The following is an 18,441-nucleotide window of genomic DNA, read 5'->3' on the forward strand; positions in this document are numbered from 1 at the left end:
TAGTTTATTGCCTGCTATGAAAAATATTCGAAAGTAAAATTGTTGCTAGGGAAAAGTAAATATTACTTGTAAAATTATTCGTTCTTTTTTAACTTCTTATTACATTTATTGTAGTGCCTATGAAAATCAATTGTCATTAATTTGCTTTGATATACATTCTTTAAACTATCTCATGAATAATTGCAAACAATATTGTAACGCCTAATAATTACAAATCATTGTATCATTCGTAAAATTATATTAAAATTAAAGCAATGTACAAATAACATACTTATTTATTACAACGAATATCTCGTACAAGATAGTAATAAAATATATCTTTCCAAAAGTTCAGTGGAAGGCAGTATTTGGAATCCGTGCGAGTCGATCGAATCTCGACCTTAATTTCCCATAAATTCAGAGAGTCAGCGATGAATATTCGACGACAATCTCACATTTATGCGAACTCGCGAACTTCATAATCTGATATCTTTGATAACCGACTCGTGAGCCTCGAGGGCCTTTTTGCGGCTCGCTATGGCGTGAAGCAATTTCCGCCTTGGACCCAGCGGCAATTTCAGCGCGGCTATGTCGTTCTCGGTGAGCAGCATCAGGGCCTCGAGGTCGATCTGCTCGGCTTCGAGGGTCGGATGAATCGAGGCGAGATTATTGGCCACCAGAAAACGTTGCAGCGGCGTCCATTCTTCGTCTGTTTCATCTTCGTCTGGGGGAAAGCGAAGTAATCGGTTAATACTTGTACGATTTTGTGGAAAAATACCTGTTATTTCATGACTATATCATAGCCAACAAAAAATGTTACTTGGGAATTAAAGATCCTTTAGACTGAATGGATGTAATGACTTTATGGTTATGTAATTCTCAAATTTTTTTTTGCTTTTCAATGACCTTTTTTAACTTAATGAAATTATCATTGAAAACAAGGTACGAATTATCCGTATAAGTCAAAACCGTGCTTTATTGACTTGACTATAGTCTTGAGCAGTGACTTATACTATTATTTTGGCTTTTCCACTTGCAGATTTACCAAAATAAAGGTACTCGCCATCTAGCGGTAGATCATCGTATGAAAACTAGTTTAATAGTATATTTCTCAGCGGGTACAGCTATGGTTTTTTAACAAAACGAGTTTTGTTAAACAGCTAAAGTGATTTAAAATGTGTTTCAACATAATTTTGTCATTTCCAATTGAACATTTTAAATTGTAGTTTTTTGATTATTAGGCCATGATGAAGATTGAACATTTCCACCAGAATTGTGTTTATATATTTAACGAGAGAATATGACATCTGTAATATACACAGAGCAACAAAACATACATATTTGCACGGTCCCCTCCGCACTGCGGCCAAACAAAAAGCTCACCGACCCGTGATACATAATAATAATAAAAATCAAATTCACGTCGTACCCCCCAGTTCAGGACGTCGAGCTATTATACACACGCGTGCAAAAAAGAGCGCATACGAAAAAGAAAGAAAGGAAAAAAAAATCGTACCGGAAATCAAATCGTCGTCCCACATGCTCTGCCTTCGCGCCAAACTTCCGGCGCTTCCGATGCTGATTTCCTCGTTGTGTCCGTTTCTGTGTTGCTGGTGTAGCTGATGCTGGCGATGGTGGTGGTGGTGGTGCTGCTGCTGCTGTTGTTGTTGCAGTGGGTTAACGCCACTGGGTAGATGATCGCCGTTGCCCGACGACGAGCCATTGGAGCTCTGATAGAGCTGCTCGCCGTTCTCGTTGCGATGGATCTCCACCTGGGTCACCGGTAAATTGTCCAGCGTCGAGGCTATCTGCGGATTCGGAATAATATAAAGTAAATCGTAACTTTCGATTTTTCGATCGTCTTTGTTCGAGAGAAGAAAAAAAAGAGCCGATCCCTCGAATACGATAATAAATCTCGAGGAAAGGGACTCTCTGATTTTACGTGTCGATCGCTTCGAACGTCGTCACGATATCGTCGAAAGTAAAAGTCACGATTCTTATATATAACACGGATTCATTGCATCGCCGATTAGATCATTTCGTCGATCATTTGCATCGGCGGCGCTCGGTGACTCTCGCTTCCGCGCATTTTCTCCCATTTTTTTTCTTTTCTTTTTTTTCGCTCGACTTACCGATCGTCTGAAGGCAACGGAACCGAAGCCGGGCCTGTTGAATATACTCGCGGGCTCCTGCAACTGAAGCCTCTGCTCGATCACGCTCGTACTGTCTGCCTCGTCTCCGCTCGCCGCTTCGTCCTCTTCCTCGTCGAGCTCGGGGCAACGATCGCCCAGCAGATCGGGCGTGCTTCGCGCTCGATTCAGCGAGCCCCAAACGTCGGAGATCTTGCCGCGCCTCATTATCGCGGGATTGTTGTTGTTATTATTGTTGTGATTATTGTTGTTGTTGTAGTTGTTGTTGTTGTTATTGTTGTAATTCGTTTGACTAGGCTTGTTATTGGACAGGACGAGGGTGTTGGTGTCGTACGTGCCGACGTACATCACCTCCGAGTCGCGGCGCAGGCCCGTCAAGCTGCGCACCGACTTCTTTCCGTCGACCTCGATCTGCAACGTAAAACAAAACTCATTCATCTTTGAGCAGAGCAGAGCGGAGAGATGAGGTTTTCCTTTCGCTACACTGAGAAAAATGTATAGGAAATTTTAAAATAAAAAAATTAAAATTACTATATTGTATTACAGTTGGGGTACAAACTCAAAACATAGTATTATTTGCAATGCGCGTTACAATTTTTGTGATAGTAGAATTTTTAGTAGCAATTTCTACTACGTTGAACATGATTTTAAATAAAAAGTTATTTTTACTTTCAAGTTGAGGTATGTTTAAGTTCTGCTAGCTGGGAATCTGTATCAGAAAGAAATATCTTTTAATTCAATTTTTTTGGTTATGGACTCATATTTATATAATACAGACCTACAACTCGTACTAACAAATATCTTCTAATGCGAATTGAAACTGCACCATAGAGAAGTTGGGTAAAGATTCTTATATATAGTAGTTTTAAAAATTGTCACTTGCGAGTTTTACTAAAAAAACCTTCATTCGCCATCTATTGACGATTTATCAATATTAACGACATTGCAAGTTTTGCTATCCAATATAGTAATTTTTCGTAGACAATATGGTTTTCTTTGCAATACTCATAGTAATATTTCTTAAAAAAATGGTAAACAGTGTCATAATTAGATATATGGTACATCAGTTACTACAGAACCTAGTAATTTTTATCATATATTGTATCAAAACTTCCTATAGATTTTTCTCAGTGTATATAAAACCAGTCTTGAAATGCACCACTCTTATTCCCTCTTACCTGGACGACCTTGAAATCGTCGACGGCCCTGCGGGCTGCCAACGCCTTCTTGCCGACGATGCCCGCGTGTCGTTTCGTGGCCGTGCCCACGATGTCGCTGTACGTCGGCGACGGCTTCATGCGGCCCTTGAAGGTCGTCACGCCGTTCGTGTGGCTCAGCGTGCCGTTGACCAGTTCACCCTGTGTCGCGGTCTGTTGCATCTGCTGCTGTTGCTGCTGCTGCTGCTGCTTGAGCAGCTTCTTTTGCTCCTTTTCGGCGCGCGACTCCGCGAGCTTCTGACGTTTCACGTACTCCTTCAACCTGCGACAGGACGAACAAAGAGATACGTATTATATACGATGTGGACGACAGCCAGCTAGAAAATGCCCATTTTCTATATAATAAACGCGCATTGTTCTTTCGTGGAAAAACTTTCTCGCTCAGCGGTGGCGGTGGTCATTTTTCATCGCAGCGCGCGCCGAAGGACAGCCGTACGTACCGCATGCAGTTGCGAAAATATGTGCTCGGTCATCCTCGCGAGCATTCAGCAGTTAACATACCACAAACGTGTAAAGTACCCGTGCCATCCGTGCACGATATATCATTATACATCGTGCACAAAGTCACACACACAACTCGAAACGAGCGCGAGGCGAGAGTCGGTCCGGGAAAAGCTTCGTTACGCTCGTTTATGCTGTATACGCGTTTGTACATATCTACGAGTAGGTATGCTCCGGAAAGTAGATGCAACTGGTTGCCTCTGCACAGCTGCTGCTGCCGTCGGGGGCACTAAAAAGCACGACGAAGAAGAAGAAGAAGAAGAAGAGAACGAGAATATACCTATATACCTGCTGCAAGGCGCGCGTTTCATCTTTTCCAATCCATTTATTTATAATGTAGGTACATATACAAGCACAGATGGCTAGTACACGAGTACACACCACCAACAGCATCTCTATACACATACATACATACCGGTATATATTGCACTCGTCCGCGCGAGAGCTCGAACGTGTTTCGTATAGTCGTTGCTGTTGCTGTTGTTTTTTTTTCGGTTCATTCGCGAAGCCGTGGAATGTGCGCCGCGCGTGCGGAGGAGAGCAAATGCATCTCTCTCTCGCGAGTGGTTGTGCACATTATACGCCTTGCTGCGCGAGTACGCGAGAAGTCGAAAGAGACGCGAGTGTGGTATAGAGTACGAGAGAAGAAGAAGAAGAAGGAAGAGAAAAAAAAACAAATTATAATGAGAAAATGGAAAAAGATGTTGTGTATGTACAGGAGAGCTCGAGTCGCGGACGATCGGCGGATCGCCGCGAGTTTTGCGGTGAACGCGAGTCGCCGCGTCTGTACATGGTTCGTTCTCTGTAGAATTCTGATTTGTGGAAGAATTTAAAATGTGAATAAAGGTGGTTTTTGATATTTTTACGAGAAATTGGGAAGAATATCGTTTTTATTCGATGCCCTTGGTTTTAAATAATTCGATTCAAAATCAATGTTTCGATTATGATTTCTGGAGCCGCCGCCAGATGGCGAGTACCTTTATTTTTTCAAATCTACATGTGACAAATTGAAAATAATTGTATAAGTCAAAGCCCGTTTCTAATATGTACGATGTGTGCATCTATAGCTAGAACGTAAAGAAATCTCGAAAAGTTTAACGCAATTTCATCTTTCTCTCCTACGCAATTATTTTCCCCCTTCTTTTCATATCGTCGTATGGCGAGATACATCATATCGGCGCGCCGCATTCCCATGATCTTTATTACCTCGATGATATATATTTACCTCTTTTCCGCCTCCTTCTCGGCCTTGTCCTTCATCAGTCGGCTCTTCTTGCGGCTGTTGAGCTCCTGGTCGGCCTGGGCGAGATCCAGAAACTGGAGTATGCGATCGCGGCCGTTGATGGCGGCGAGCTCGCGGGCCGAGTGCCGATCGATGTCCAGCGACCAGATGTTGCAGCCGAACTTGACGAGGAAGCGCACGCAGAGCTCGTGGCCCCGGGCCGCAGCCAAGTGCAGCGCCGTGTTGCCAAAGTAGTCGGCTTTGTCGGGATCGCCTCTGTGTGTGTTTGTGCATTGTGCCAAGAGAGAGAGACAGACAGAGAGAGACAATCGAGCTATTATTATACGCGTACATATACTGGTATAGTAGGTAGATTATCGTCTTGCGACATAATACACGCGCAAATATATACACTATGGTCAAATTGTATTTGAACAATGGTCGAATATTGCAACCACCGCCAGCTCGAGCAGCAAGTGCGTAATTCGCTGCTACTGCTGCTGCTGCTGCATCCCACTGAGAGAGAGGAGACAGATAGGTGTATTATAGGTGCGTTTCCGGTCACGCTAAGAGTCAGCGATGCGTTTCTCCTATATATATATAATAATAATGATAATAATGCGCGTTACACATGCGGGCACGATGATTCGCACCAGCCGCGGAGTGGACTCAGGGAATCTGACTCGACTCTTCGAGCAATATTATAATGTAATCGTGCGTGCCTATATATAGTATATAAACTGTTGGCTGTAATAGCCGTTTCTAATTCGTGTTTAATACGATTCCATATAGCTGTATTTTTTTTCTGCACATCTGCACACCTCGCGCGCGATGAGCTTTGGCATTATAATGCTCGCCTGCAAGCATGAGCTCGATTATATACTGTTAAAGTAACGTTTTTCGTCGGCATTAAACACCGTGGAAAAATCTTGAAAAACGCTAGCCATGAGAAATTATTTTTTCGATTTATTAAAAAAACAAAAAAAAAAACATTTTTCACGGTCTGACTCGAACAAATGTCATGGAATAATTTTGAATTGATTTTTTAAATAAAAATGTATATTTTAAATGTAAAATCGTATTTATTAAATCGAGATCGATGCCTTCCCAACTTCCTTAATAATTGGTTTTTTATACTCTAATGAATGGTATGATAAAGCAGATGGAAAGATTGGATTTTGTCAACGAATTTTTATTTTTAATAAAAAAAAATTACAAAGCGTTGCGAAATTAAGATATCGGCAAATATAAGTGAAGTGAAAATATGAAATAGCATAAAAGTTTTCAAAATTTCTGTAGTACTTTCAGCGCTTCAAACGAAGCTTAAGATTTCTTTCGCACTCATTTTTCAGCCCCGTAAGTTGATACTTGACAGCGGCCACCAAGAGCTCGGTCATCAAAGAAAATTCTTTATTCGCGACGCTGCCCGTGTAAATGTATCGCAGCATCTCCACTGCAGCTCCGTCACTGACATCGATCGCAATTACCGATTGGCCGTTGTTTTCCAGCGTGTCATTGCTGAACGTGTCATTGAATACTGTACTCGCCCACTTACTGCTCGTAGCTTAGACATCGCTGAACTTTTCATCGAGAAACACCCGATCGAATTTCAGTTTTGGTGATTCGTTCGGATCGACGGTTTCGTACGTCAACGAGCTCTTATGATCTCTGGAGAAAAATGATAATTCGCAGCGAAAAATTGCTGTTTTCGTGGATGAAATGCAATTTTTGACTTCGAAGCCTTGTAATTGGATAATATTGCATACTTTTGGATAATCCGACCGAAATTAAAAATAATTTAATCTGGTATTAAGAATTTTGTCATCTTTGATATTGGATACCTTGAATTTGCATCGTAATTCTGTATTGATTTTTACGCAGCATAGATCCAATATTCCATAAGACCGACCGAAAGGGTCTGGGAAAGTTTTGTAGAATTCGAATTGAAACTGTGCATGATCAGAACTACCGACATTGAATGTTGGCGATGACATTCTTGCACGCGGCTTGTTCCAAAACAGACGAAAATCACTCATCACCCACGTAAATACGCACTCTTCTTTATCAATTTGCGTATAACACGTAGCTTCGTTGACGATTGACATATTTTACCAGCGAGAACTGTGGAGCAATGATTATGTGACCACGAAAATCCGCTGACTGACTACGACTGACCGTGTCGTACGAGACTCGAAGTCGAGACTCGCAATCGCCCTTTATGCGTTCTAAAACCGATAAAAAAAGAGCCTCTGTTCAAAGTGAGACGGAGTCGCGATTTGCAACGTCGATTCAACGATATCATTCATTTCTTCGGTTTCATTCAGAGAAAAAACGTTTTTAACGGTCTCGCTTAAACAAAAACATGCTGATTTATGTCGTTTTTAATGTTAAGATTTTTTTTCAAGTCGAAACAGCACAGATATTTTACCGAGTCCCGTGTAATTACAGACGAAACTTCGTTGGTGCTGCAGCGTGTGCGCGCACGTTATATGAAAATGGAAATGAGAAAAGCAGCAGCGGCGGCAGCAGCAGCGAAGGGAATCTCGGTCTCTCGGACGAGCTCTACTACGTCGTCACGTGTGTGCGTCTGTCCGTATATATGTGTGCGCGTCGAAAGCCGTAAAGCGTGGCAGCAGTTCGAGTGGGAGTTAAATTATTCAAGCGCACGTGCGAGCGCTCGCTTATACCTACCTACCAACCTGCTGCATGCATTTATATATACGCGTGTAGTAAGCCACTCTTTTTTTTTTTACGGCCTGGTGAAGTGCAGCAGCACCGCACCAGGCGCGCGCATTAAAAATAAATTTCTTTTTTTTTTTTTTATCGTAAAATACGTAATTTAACGAGCTTTAAAACGATATCGTAAGCTCGCGCACAAGCGCGTAAAATGTATAATGTATTATTATGTACACGAGGACGCGATGCGCGCACGAGGTATATACTTTTATAAGTCATCGTCGTCGGCTGCTGCTTCCTGCACTGCACACACCGCAAAACGCGCGCGAGGAAATGCAGTGCGCGTTCGGGAGCGATCCCATTGTGGGCCGCGAGAGCATTTCCGTTTTGTATACATGTAAGAAGTGCAGAGCACACATCTGTTGACTCGCTGTACTTCCATACATATGCATAGCTCAAATTTTCATACATCTGCACGAAAATGTTTTGAACTCGTACTCGCGAAAGAAATTTTTAGCTTGGAATTATCGTGTAAAAGTGCACGTGCTCGAGAGATGTGCGATGCGTATACATTCCGATCGAACAAAGAATATGAACGTGCACCGGAGTTTCGACAACTTTTTACTCTTTTTATTTCGTTCTTTTTTGTCAGCGAGACTTCTCAACACGCGAAAAATGTTCAAGAATCTCCGAGCAACTTTTCTTCCGTACGCGTGTACGTACGAAATTCAACCGATCTGCAACAATACGCGCGTACGATATTAAACTATGTAAATTGAAATTCTTCGGGAGTGGGGGGATGGATTGCAGCCGTAGCAGCAGTAGCGTATATTCGACGCTGCGAGTATTTTTTTGCTTCCTTTTTTTTTTTTTTATTAGACACTAAAGTGATGTAACGTCAAGTTCGCAAGCTATTACATACCCTTTAGCGACTAAAAGCCTGAGCGCCTCGATGTGACCTTCGAAGGCTGACCATAGCGTCGGGGTCATGCCGCCATCGTCCCGCGTGTTGCAGTCTTTTCTCGTCGCCTCCTTCAGTATCTCGAGGATATTTTCCTTCGCGGCTCTGAAAAAAGTAATGGAAAAAAGACTTTTTATTATTTTTATTAAATATATAACAAAAAAAAGGAGTAGATACATCATATTGTTTTATTGACACGTGGGCTGTATATTAATGAAACATCGGACCGTAAAAACATCAAAAAAAGCGATAAACAATCATTTTTATGTGTTCAGAAACGTAAAAATATATATAAAACGGAGCTAATTTCGTTCGGGAACGAGACATTCGATTATTTGTCAACGTGAAGCATTCGCTAAGAGAGAAAATGTTATTTCTCTCTCTTTTCTTTCTTGTTCCTCGAAGCAAGTTTACCAATGGCCTCTGCCCACTGTATATAACCACGTATAAAAGTCGACCATACAAGCAGTTTTTCATTTCTTTCGCGCGCGTCCTAGAAAACGTTCGCGCGAGCGTTGTGTGAGTCGCGCGATTCCAGGTATTTTCCATTTTTTTGTGCGCTCTCTCGAGCGCGCGCATCTTCTTTATCTCGTTCAATGGCACGAGTTGTATACACAGGCAGCGAATATTCGTCGTGAAATCATCTACTTGTTTTCTTTCTTGAGCATCGTCGTCGAGTGACAGCTACCGCTGCGTAATTTCTCTACTATATAAGCGATTCTCTTTTCGCGTGCGCGCAAAAGCAAGTGGATCGATTTTGTCACTCGACGTCGTCGTCGTCTCTCTGCTTGTTATACGAGTTGAGAAAGCCGTATACGCCATTATACACGCCGAGTGAAAATTAAACGATCTTCGTCGCGTCGCTCATCTTCCTTCGGGCGCGGCGCTTAAAACTCGATTTTGAATTTCGCAAATTATATTATATTATATGTTATAGAAATGCACTCGTGTACCAGGGGCGCGTGTAAAATAATTCACGTGTCACGCGTGTCACACATGTCTACGTATACGTGTCGTATCGTTTCTTCGCGGTTCGATAAGTATATAATAATGTAATCCCTGCTTCTGCTGCTTCAGGCACCTGTCACGCGGTAGTGATATTATTCACCCTATACTTTTTTGTACACACAACGATAAAAATATGCCCGTGTCATAAATAATACATTAAAATCGCTGGGTCGGTCCGGTCGGCCGCACGTGTACATGTACGATTGTGCTGACAGCTCCTCGCGCGTATACTGCTGCTATCATCGAAATAATTCTATATTTAGGGAGCTTTATTAAACTTCGGTTATTCGAGTCGCGAGCTTTACACAGCTCTCTCTCGCGCCGGTGGATTTTAAACGAGCGGCGCATGGTGCATGGACGAGCGAACGAAACAAGGGTTTATTGCCGTCTAATTTTCCGCGCGTCTCGTTCATACGGAGCGAATGGTGAAACGTATACGTGTGTAAAATAGAGCAGCGAACTTAAACGCGCGGCGACTTGTGCGAACACGACACGGCGAATACAAGGCTTGGTACAAAATAGACTTATATACCTAAAGCTTTGCTTTTTCTCTTGTGACTTCGGATAATTCAGGCACGCGCCATCAGTCGCGCGAGAGTAGCACTAATTCGCCAAACGGGTAATCATGACCCGGCTGAGAGGGTAAAGATTTTTGAAATGATTACGCTTATTTCTCGACCTTTCGTCGAGAGAGCGAGAAAGAGAGTGGCAGTCCCTCGAGAGAAAGGTATTTCGTGTATATGTGCTGCAAGAGCAGCATCGTGTCTCTATCATTCGATATGTGTAATAACATGCCAAAAAAGAAAAAAGGCGCTTTACATTAATTTCGTTGAATAAGTTCTAAAGGCATCTTTACTCCTGAGTGCATACCGAAACTCGAAAAGCACGTTCGATGATGATGATGACTCTTTGATCGAGCAAAAAAAACCCCCCGCGAGTATGCAGCGAGTTTACCGAAGTTTTTGGAAATTCACATCTATGCGATGATGACCTACCACGATCGATCCATAAACATGTTTATTAAACGTCCTTCGCTAAATCCATGTTAACTTACAACTTAACTTGAACACGCGTGTATAAGTTGTAACGGCATACTTCGTTCACCGATACAAGTACCAACACAGAATAGACGACACACACGAGCCAAACACGGCGAGTCCGGCCTCTGCGAGCTTCACCACCGACCGCTAGGCGGCGCATCGACTCCCGCAAGCGACGGGACCCCGCCAGGGTACTTGTATAAGTGGCTCGACTAGGCAGTTTTACTGTGTGGGCGTCCATGAATAGATATTACAGGTCAGAATCTGTTGAATGGTGTCAGTTAAATCGTTACTTAAAACAGTAGATAAAGTAAATTCTTTGAAACTACGATATTTCTGTATAATTTTCTTGAACTGTTGACTATGAAACCCTGTGAAGTATTGTTCCTTCGAAAGTTCATATAGTTTACTTTGTTCAGCGAGATTTAACTTGTTATTTTTAATGATTGCTGCGAATAATTCTGTAACCGCATAAAATATTTCGATACGTAGAAGATACGTTTCCGATATTACCAGTGGTGAATTCATAACGAAATGATAATTTTCCGCCTCGAATATGCCAATCACCTTGTTTATATTTAAATTATTATTCATTCATTCCGTATAAATAAATTGTATCGTATACAGCGCAGGATCCGCGCGTATACTCCTTTTGTCTACTTCACGCGCTCGCAAAGCGGCGTCTCACACACAAGCAGACACACACACGAGTACGTAGTGTGATGGATTGCTATCTTTTTCTCTCGCTTGTGTATATACGGCACATAACTTGCATGCGCGGCGCGTGCATCGCGTAGATTATATTGTTTCGGACGCGCTCTTCCATACGTATGTATTATAACACACACGCGAGAGTGTCGACGGGTTGCGAAGCTTTGGACGTATTTCATTTGCAGCGCATATATACACCTAGACGCGCACGAACTTACGCTCGGGTATGCATGTATTCCTCTTGAAAAGTGAACGCGTGGGCGTGAGCTAGACGTATACCCCTACACACGAGCGAAAATTGAATCAACTTTGACTCGTGCGCAATGACGTAAAAAAGAGTTATGATTCGCACGTGCGCGATACGAGAATACACTTTAGTTTTTACTTTATTCGCAACGATCGATAATTTTTGACGAGCGTAAATACTTGTTGCTAAGTGTATTTAGAGAGAGAGACATCGAAGTGTTTACAATTAACATAGTCGTTAATAGGTATTACAAGCTAAACTCGAGCACTTGTTCTTGGTACTGTATAGCGTAAATCGATGCAGCAGCAGCAACAACAACTCTGGGAAAAGACTTTCTATATAGTCACTCGGCCGACGAACAATCAACGATTAAACGCGCGTATATGCAAAAACAAATTCCTGCACTGCCTGGCTGGCAGCAGTCTCGAGTGAGTGACATTTATATTCCTCGGCTGCATCCGCGGCTCTCACTCGACCTGCGAGCGTACTTATACACGTACGTATAATATAAACGCAAATGTTGAGCGATCGTTCCTCGAAGACGTACTGCAATGTATACACAGTCACACATAGTAGTAGCTCTCGAGCATGTAGTTTTTCTCCAATTAACTTTTTTCGCACACTTAAAGGAGAAGCTGCTATCGTTATAATCGTATAAAAGCTTTCGTATATTGTACCGTCGTTTGTTAATATATCATGCACGAAGGAGAACACCGAGACGAGTACCTACCTACTACGTATACGATATACGAGTTACAAAAGAGACGATATCGAATTTCACATACGTACGTTTTATTATTTCGTCTTATTTCCGAGTGCGCTTCTCGCGACAGATGCTTTTACTTTTGCGCGGCTCTCGAAATGCATTCACTACTATAAGTATATGATATAGTGTATATATATGTGTGCACTCGTCATTTGCGGTTAACGAGCTTTGTCTGTATAGTTATTGCGTACATTATATAGAGTATATTTCCGAGATGTACCGCTGCGTATGCTGCTCGGCTTGACGAAGAAGTAGTAGAAAAGGAAAAAAAAAGCGAAATTTCTCCTCTCGAGCCGGTTGATATAACAATCGATTGGTTTTCTCAATAATAAAAAAAAAAACGATAAGCACGTAATGCGCGTCTCGTCGTTTATTGAAGTCCTCGAGTGCGCTAGCTTATTACTGTAGTGTGTATATGTGCTCCGCTTCTTCTCCGCATTACCCAATAATTTCATCCGCTGATGAGCCGCGCGGGCGTCTATTTACTCATCGCTCGTACGGTACGTGCGTGTGTGCGTAACTTTGCACTATACGCGACGCGACTCATCGTTTGTTTGCTTGTATACACATATCGTATGTGTAGCATTGCTCTCGAATATGGAGAAGCCGTCTTGCGACACACAGACACACTCACTGAGTCAGATATAACATATAAAAGCTGGAATATTCTCTTTCTCTCTTTCCTTTTTTTTTTTGCTCAACGAATTCGCTCTTATAGAGTTGAAAAATGAACCGTGCGAAAAATATCCTCGTATACACTAGTTTCACCCCGGCCGCGCGGTTGTGTCTCTCTCTGTCTCCTGCGATATATATACTCTACTATATCTATATTATTATACGATACCGCTGACTGAGTGTCGGGTCATTATTGATTTTGTGTGTCCAGCAGCTACATCATGTGACTGTATATGTAGCGCGCGGGCGATCCTCGAGTGTCACCACCATCACCCGGATCACTTTTATTTCGCTCGTAATAGAGCTCGTGTGTGTGTTTTTTCAGCTTGGCCCTTTTTTCAGAGCTTCTGTTAACTCGGCAACGACCGCATTACCCGTACTACACGTACTTATGTATTATTATACGTGTGGCACGCGTATGTATGTGTACTGAAACTGTAACGACTTCCTGGCAGATATAGATGTGTTATTATATTTTTTTGTTATACTCCGCCACGAAAAGAAAGCGCAGGGTTGTATTTCTCATTATATATATCGTAAGCTCGCGGACGCGACAATGAAAATCGTATACGCAATTTTTTTTTCCCCCCTCAACGTGCCCGAGATAGCCAATCGATCGGATCAGCGTCAATTTTCACCATCAGCTGATACGCTCAGTACTTCGCTCATAATATGTATATCGCGAATCGTAGGCGAGAATCTTTGAGATCGTCTTTCCAGCTGGTAATGCTCATATGTACGTGTGTGTATGCGCGTGTGCGTGCAACGATGCATTTTGTGCCCTGCGGAGCTCGGTGCACTACTCGCGTAACGGTCGTACTTCTCTCGAACGATATGGCCCGCAGCAGCAGCTAGATATGCGCTCCGCGCGCGCGCGTTTTTATAGTAATAATGCGCCGCCGCCACGTTTAGTGAGCGATAAAATTTTTTAGAGCGTATATAAGTGTAATAGAAGAAGTTATCGCGTAATTTCAAATTACGGCTTATGTGCGCCGATTTCGTAATAAAGCCGATCGATCCGTGAACTGCGCGCAGGCCAACATCGTCCGTCGTCCGGCATCGGTCGCTGTCTGTCTGTCTTATTACAGTATTGCAGTATACGTCGAGACGAATTGTCGTCGTTGTCGTTTTTTCGACGATATATATAACTGCAGTCTTGAGTTAGGTGGAAGTAAATCGTAATGGAATCAAAAAACTGTTTTAATATCTCATATGCGTTCGATCGGATTTTATATACATATCGTTTATTAAATCAACGACGGTCATTACGGCTAATGTACGATTCGAGTATCGATTCGAGTGTATTGCCTCGTAAAAAATAAACAACGATAATGCAAAAATTATACCGTACTCGAATTCGAGAATAGACCAAAACCATTATTGCAATTGGAATCGCGCCGTGGTCATGCTATCACATACAGGGGGGGCACTAAAATTTCTGCTTCGCCACTCGCGAATCCGATCCTCGTTTCTTACTGCAGCTCTGGCTTACAGCGATCGAATTTCAATTTTTTTTTTATATATCTCGTGTATACGAATGCGATCCATTCGTTATCTATAAAACAAACTTACGGTTGCATCAGCACGCGCGTATATAGGATATATATATAGCGACGCAGCGCATGACTTTTTTTTGCTTCCTTCTCTTCTGTTTTTTACTCGGCGAGGTGTGCTGCTCGCAGTGCGCCGCGTGCAACGTGCATAGTGTAACTGTTGTATTATACGAGTACATAAGACACGACGCGAGCATACCTAATGCCCGATTTCGTTTGAGCCATTGTGTTCGTTCTCCGTCTGTCTCTCTCGCTCTCGCTTGCGTCAAATAATTTTTTTGTCGATTTCATATTGTACACGCGTGCGTACATAACTCTACCGTCGTACTATATACACTTGAAACAGAGAGAGAAAGAGATATATCCTGGGTTACGTGTGCACAGTTTTCGAAGGATTTTTCTTTTTCTTCCTCCGCGCGCGTATACGATAATGATAGCGCCGGAGCCGCGCGAGATCCTTGATGTTAATGTCAGTCGCTGCTTTGTTGGATCAGCGTGCTGCAGCTACTGTATACTTTTATATGCTAATCGTCCCCCGACTTCAATGCCGAGAAAAGCTTTTTTTGTCTATATAGAGTTAATTCTTTCGAGTTGGGGCGGAGAGGATGATGCGCTACGATACTGCATGGTAACACAGCTCTCGTCGTAATATTGCGTGCTAATTTTTTTGCGGGGCCCATTGAAATCAGTGATATATCTATGCTTGAAAAATTAAAGAGTTATTGAGAAAATCTTATGAAATTCTAGATAAAATATCTTTAGCATATCACGGAAATTGTCAATTAGACGACTGTATAGTATAAAAATATCATCAATGAATCTCCAACTAATTCGAGTAATTAATGGATGAATATAAATTTTTCTGGTAGAAATACTAAATAGTTTGTTTTCAGGTCAAGATCCCGTATTTTGGCTAAGGTTTACTATTTGAATTGACTTATACAATTATTTTGACCTTACCACTTGCAGATTTACAAATATAAGTATACTCGCCATCTAGTGGCAGAGCCTTCAAATGATATTATATCATAGTTAAAGTGGTTGAAAACAGTACGAAAATTTGGAAACAGATAAATTATAATTTTCAGGTTATTTACAATGCCCTCAATATCTTTAACATAATTGTGAAGGAAATTTTTCCAAAAACAAAGCAATTAATGGTGATGTAATTTAAAAAACTTTTAAATTTTCATTTTTCGTGTATAAGACCATGACTAATGTTGACAATTTCTACTAGGGTTTTCTAATCTCGTCGTTGTTTTTTGTCTCATCTAAAATGTACGCCTTTTCGTCTATTCTTAATAACGTTATAAACAAGCTCCTTACAATCGACGATGCGACGACGACGACAACTACACGACAACGACTCGATCCGCGGTTTTGAAAAGAAGAAAAAAAAACCCAAGAATACTACAGTATGCACGCGCAGGCGTGCTTTCTAAAAGGAAAAAAGTGGAAAAATATAGGAGAAAATTTTCTGAAACGCCGAGCGAGAGCCGTGAGTTGGACAAAAAAATAAAAAGTAGCCGCAGCTAGAGAGAGAGAGAAAAAAAGTATAGAAGGCGCGCATAATTTTTCAACGCTGGCGCGAGCGCGACGACGATATAATGACATGCAATTGGCGTGTAACTGGTGCAAAATACTGTGGAAGATGGTCGCGAGCGATCCTCGAGCTGCGTACATACACATAATTACGGACCTGCGCTGCAGCAGCGATCTTGCGGATCGCGTGATGCGTGTATTATATAGAGCTGCAGCTCCGTATAACAGCTCGTAGTTAGTAGCTTCGTCGTCGTTAGATAGTAAATAGTCGGCCGATTAAGCGGTTTATTAGGGTGATAAACGCCTGCGATAGAGAGAGAGAGATAGAGGATGCATGTATATACAACGTAAACGAGATCGTTAACGTATAAGATCGAAACTTTCGGGGTGTTCGAGAGGGTAGTCGAGAGAATCTATATAACGGGTAATGGCCTCGCGAGGTCTTTTGTCGCTGAAAGCGTCTACTGCACTTAACGTCGTGTAAATCAATTCGCGCGCGAGCGGATTGCGAGCCGCTGCGGCAAACAAATACCCTATATATACGATATATAGAGCTTGCTCGATGGACCGATTCGCGTCACACTTATCGAGAGATACCCCACCGCGAGACGCGTCATGGGAAAATTTCATGATCGGCGTATTATAAGCTTTGTTCTCGCGATATTTTTGCGGCGAGACTGCGACAACAAAAAAAAAAAACGATGGTGGTCACTTTTATTATATAGTTCGAGCCTCGTTTTCGAGATCGATGTAGTGGTCGCAATGATGCGCCGATTTGTTGTTTGGTGCTATATAGTATTAGAGGCTTCGGATCGTAGTGTATTAATGAAAACAATCGTAGGAGGAAAAACAAAAACTGTACGACAAAAGATCGAGCGTCATGATGCATCATCTCTCTCCGATCGTTCGATATACGAATAAATATTTATTTTACACGGAACCGTATATTGCAAAAAGAAAAAGAAAAGAGAAGAAGAAGAAGAAAAAAATATCCTTGAGACTCCTTATAAACATCGCGATCGTTAGCTATATTAGTACACATAATACAGCTGACAAACAAAGCAATATAACATGTAAAGCCGCATGTGTGTGCAAAAGTGCAACATACGGTCCCGCTCGTTTGTCTGTGTGCTGCACATACGTCGTCGTCGTCGTCGCGCGGGTGCACAAACAAACGAGCTGCTGCTGCTGCTGCTGCTGCCACACACATGCGCGACTTTCGAATCTGCTGCGCTACACACGTTTGATTCACATATTATACACATGCAGACACACACTGCACTGCACGCAGAGGTACGGGCGACTCTCGGACTTGATATTTTCACGCGCGTGCCCTGTTATATATCGATATATTTATAAAATATATATAATACGCGCCAGGCAGACTGACGCACGCGATGTCTGTGTGTCGTAACACACAAAGTCGCTTTAGATATGTTTGCGCACAAAATCGCAAACACACACAGAGCGCACACATCCTTCGAGGACATCATCATAGAAACGCGGCACTGATATATCGATACACGCACGTACATATAGGAAACTAGCGATGACGCGTGACTTTGACGCGCTGACCAACCCGAAAAAAAAATCCGCCCGAGAAAAGAATAAAAAGTATATAAATGAATGAAAGTACAAAAAAAAAATAATCGACTTACTTGTGAAAGCGCTCGGACGTCATATCGCTGCTGGTGCGTTCTTGGGATTATGATTGTTGCCCTTCACGCAAGCAGCGCACTGCCACCTTATTTTTCCCTCGCTCGACCGATCGACACTTTCTGTCGATTTTCACATGTTTCACTTTCATGTATAATATATAACAATATAATAAAATATATTTATATCACTCGCGAAGTGTGTAAGTATGTGGATTATCTCACAGGAGAGCCAACACGTGTGAGCTAGTTTTGTAATATACGTCGGGCCGAGAATCGACGCGACGACGACGACGACAGTCGCTCGGTTCTAACGCATTATATACCGATCAGGTTTCTATGGCGTCCGTTAAGCCACTGACTGCATGCATAAACGAGAGCTCGCGACTCCGCCGCGACGGTTGCCCTGACTCCTGCTAGTACAGTATCTGTGTGTGTGTGTGTGTGAGTGCGCGCGTACGTGTGTGCCAGGCTCTCTCTCGTCGCGGCGGTGCTCCCCTGCGGGGCTGTCCTTTTCCGGCCGGCGTTCTGCGCGATA

General features: G+C 42.5%; 1 protein-coding gene across 2 annotated transcripts; it reads right to left on the reverse strand.

Annotated features, from left to right (window-relative positions):
- Positions 1-54: 54 nt before the first annotated feature.
- LOC106653694 (Usher syndrome type-1G protein homolog) lies at positions 55-18,189 on the reverse strand. Of its 2 annotated transcripts, XM_014373226.2 has the most exons (7): positions 17,907-18,189; positions 8,668-8,811; positions 5,073-5,345; positions 3,308-3,608; positions 2,112-2,540; positions 1,496-1,787; positions 55-703 (listed from the first exon to the last, which is right to left on the reverse strand). In XM_014373226.2, exons 1-7 carry the CDS (start codon positions 17,927-17,929, stop codon positions 456-458), a joined length of 1,710 nt encoding a protein of 569 aa, XP_014228712.1. In that variant the 5' UTR covers positions 17,930-18,189; the 3' UTR covers positions 55-455. The 2 variants fall into 2 exon arrangements, with proteins under 2 accessions (XP_014228712.1, XP_023313642.1); XM_023457874.1 differs by lacking the exon at positions 17,907-18,189 and having other exon boundaries at positions 8,668-8,925.
- Positions 18,190-18,441: the final 252 nt, after the last annotated feature.

The sequence above is a fragment of the Trichogramma pretiosum genome, unplaced genomic scaffold, assembly GCF_000599845.2.
Source record: "Trichogramma pretiosum strain Unisexual culture from Peru unplaced genomic scaffold, Tpre_2.0 scaffold21, whole genome shotgun sequence".
Classification (NCBI taxonomy): domain Eukaryota; kingdom Metazoa; phylum Arthropoda; class Insecta; order Hymenoptera; family Trichogrammatidae; genus Trichogramma; species Trichogramma pretiosum.

Excerpts from the sequence above, each read along its gene's own strand:
- LOC106653694 (XM_023457874.1), bottom strand. The coding sequence starts at position 8,888 with ATGATGTATCTACTCCTTTTTTTTGTTATATATTTAATAAAAATAATA. Across the intron at positions 5,346-8,667 it reads AGGCTTTTAGTCGCTAAAGG|AGGCGATCCCGACAAAGCCG; the intron begins GTATGTAATAGC and ends AAACACACACAG. Across the intron at positions 2,541-3,307 it reads ACGATTTCAAGGTCGTCCAG|ATCGAGGTCGACGGAAAGAA; the intron begins GTAAGAGGGAAT and ends TTTACGTTGCAG.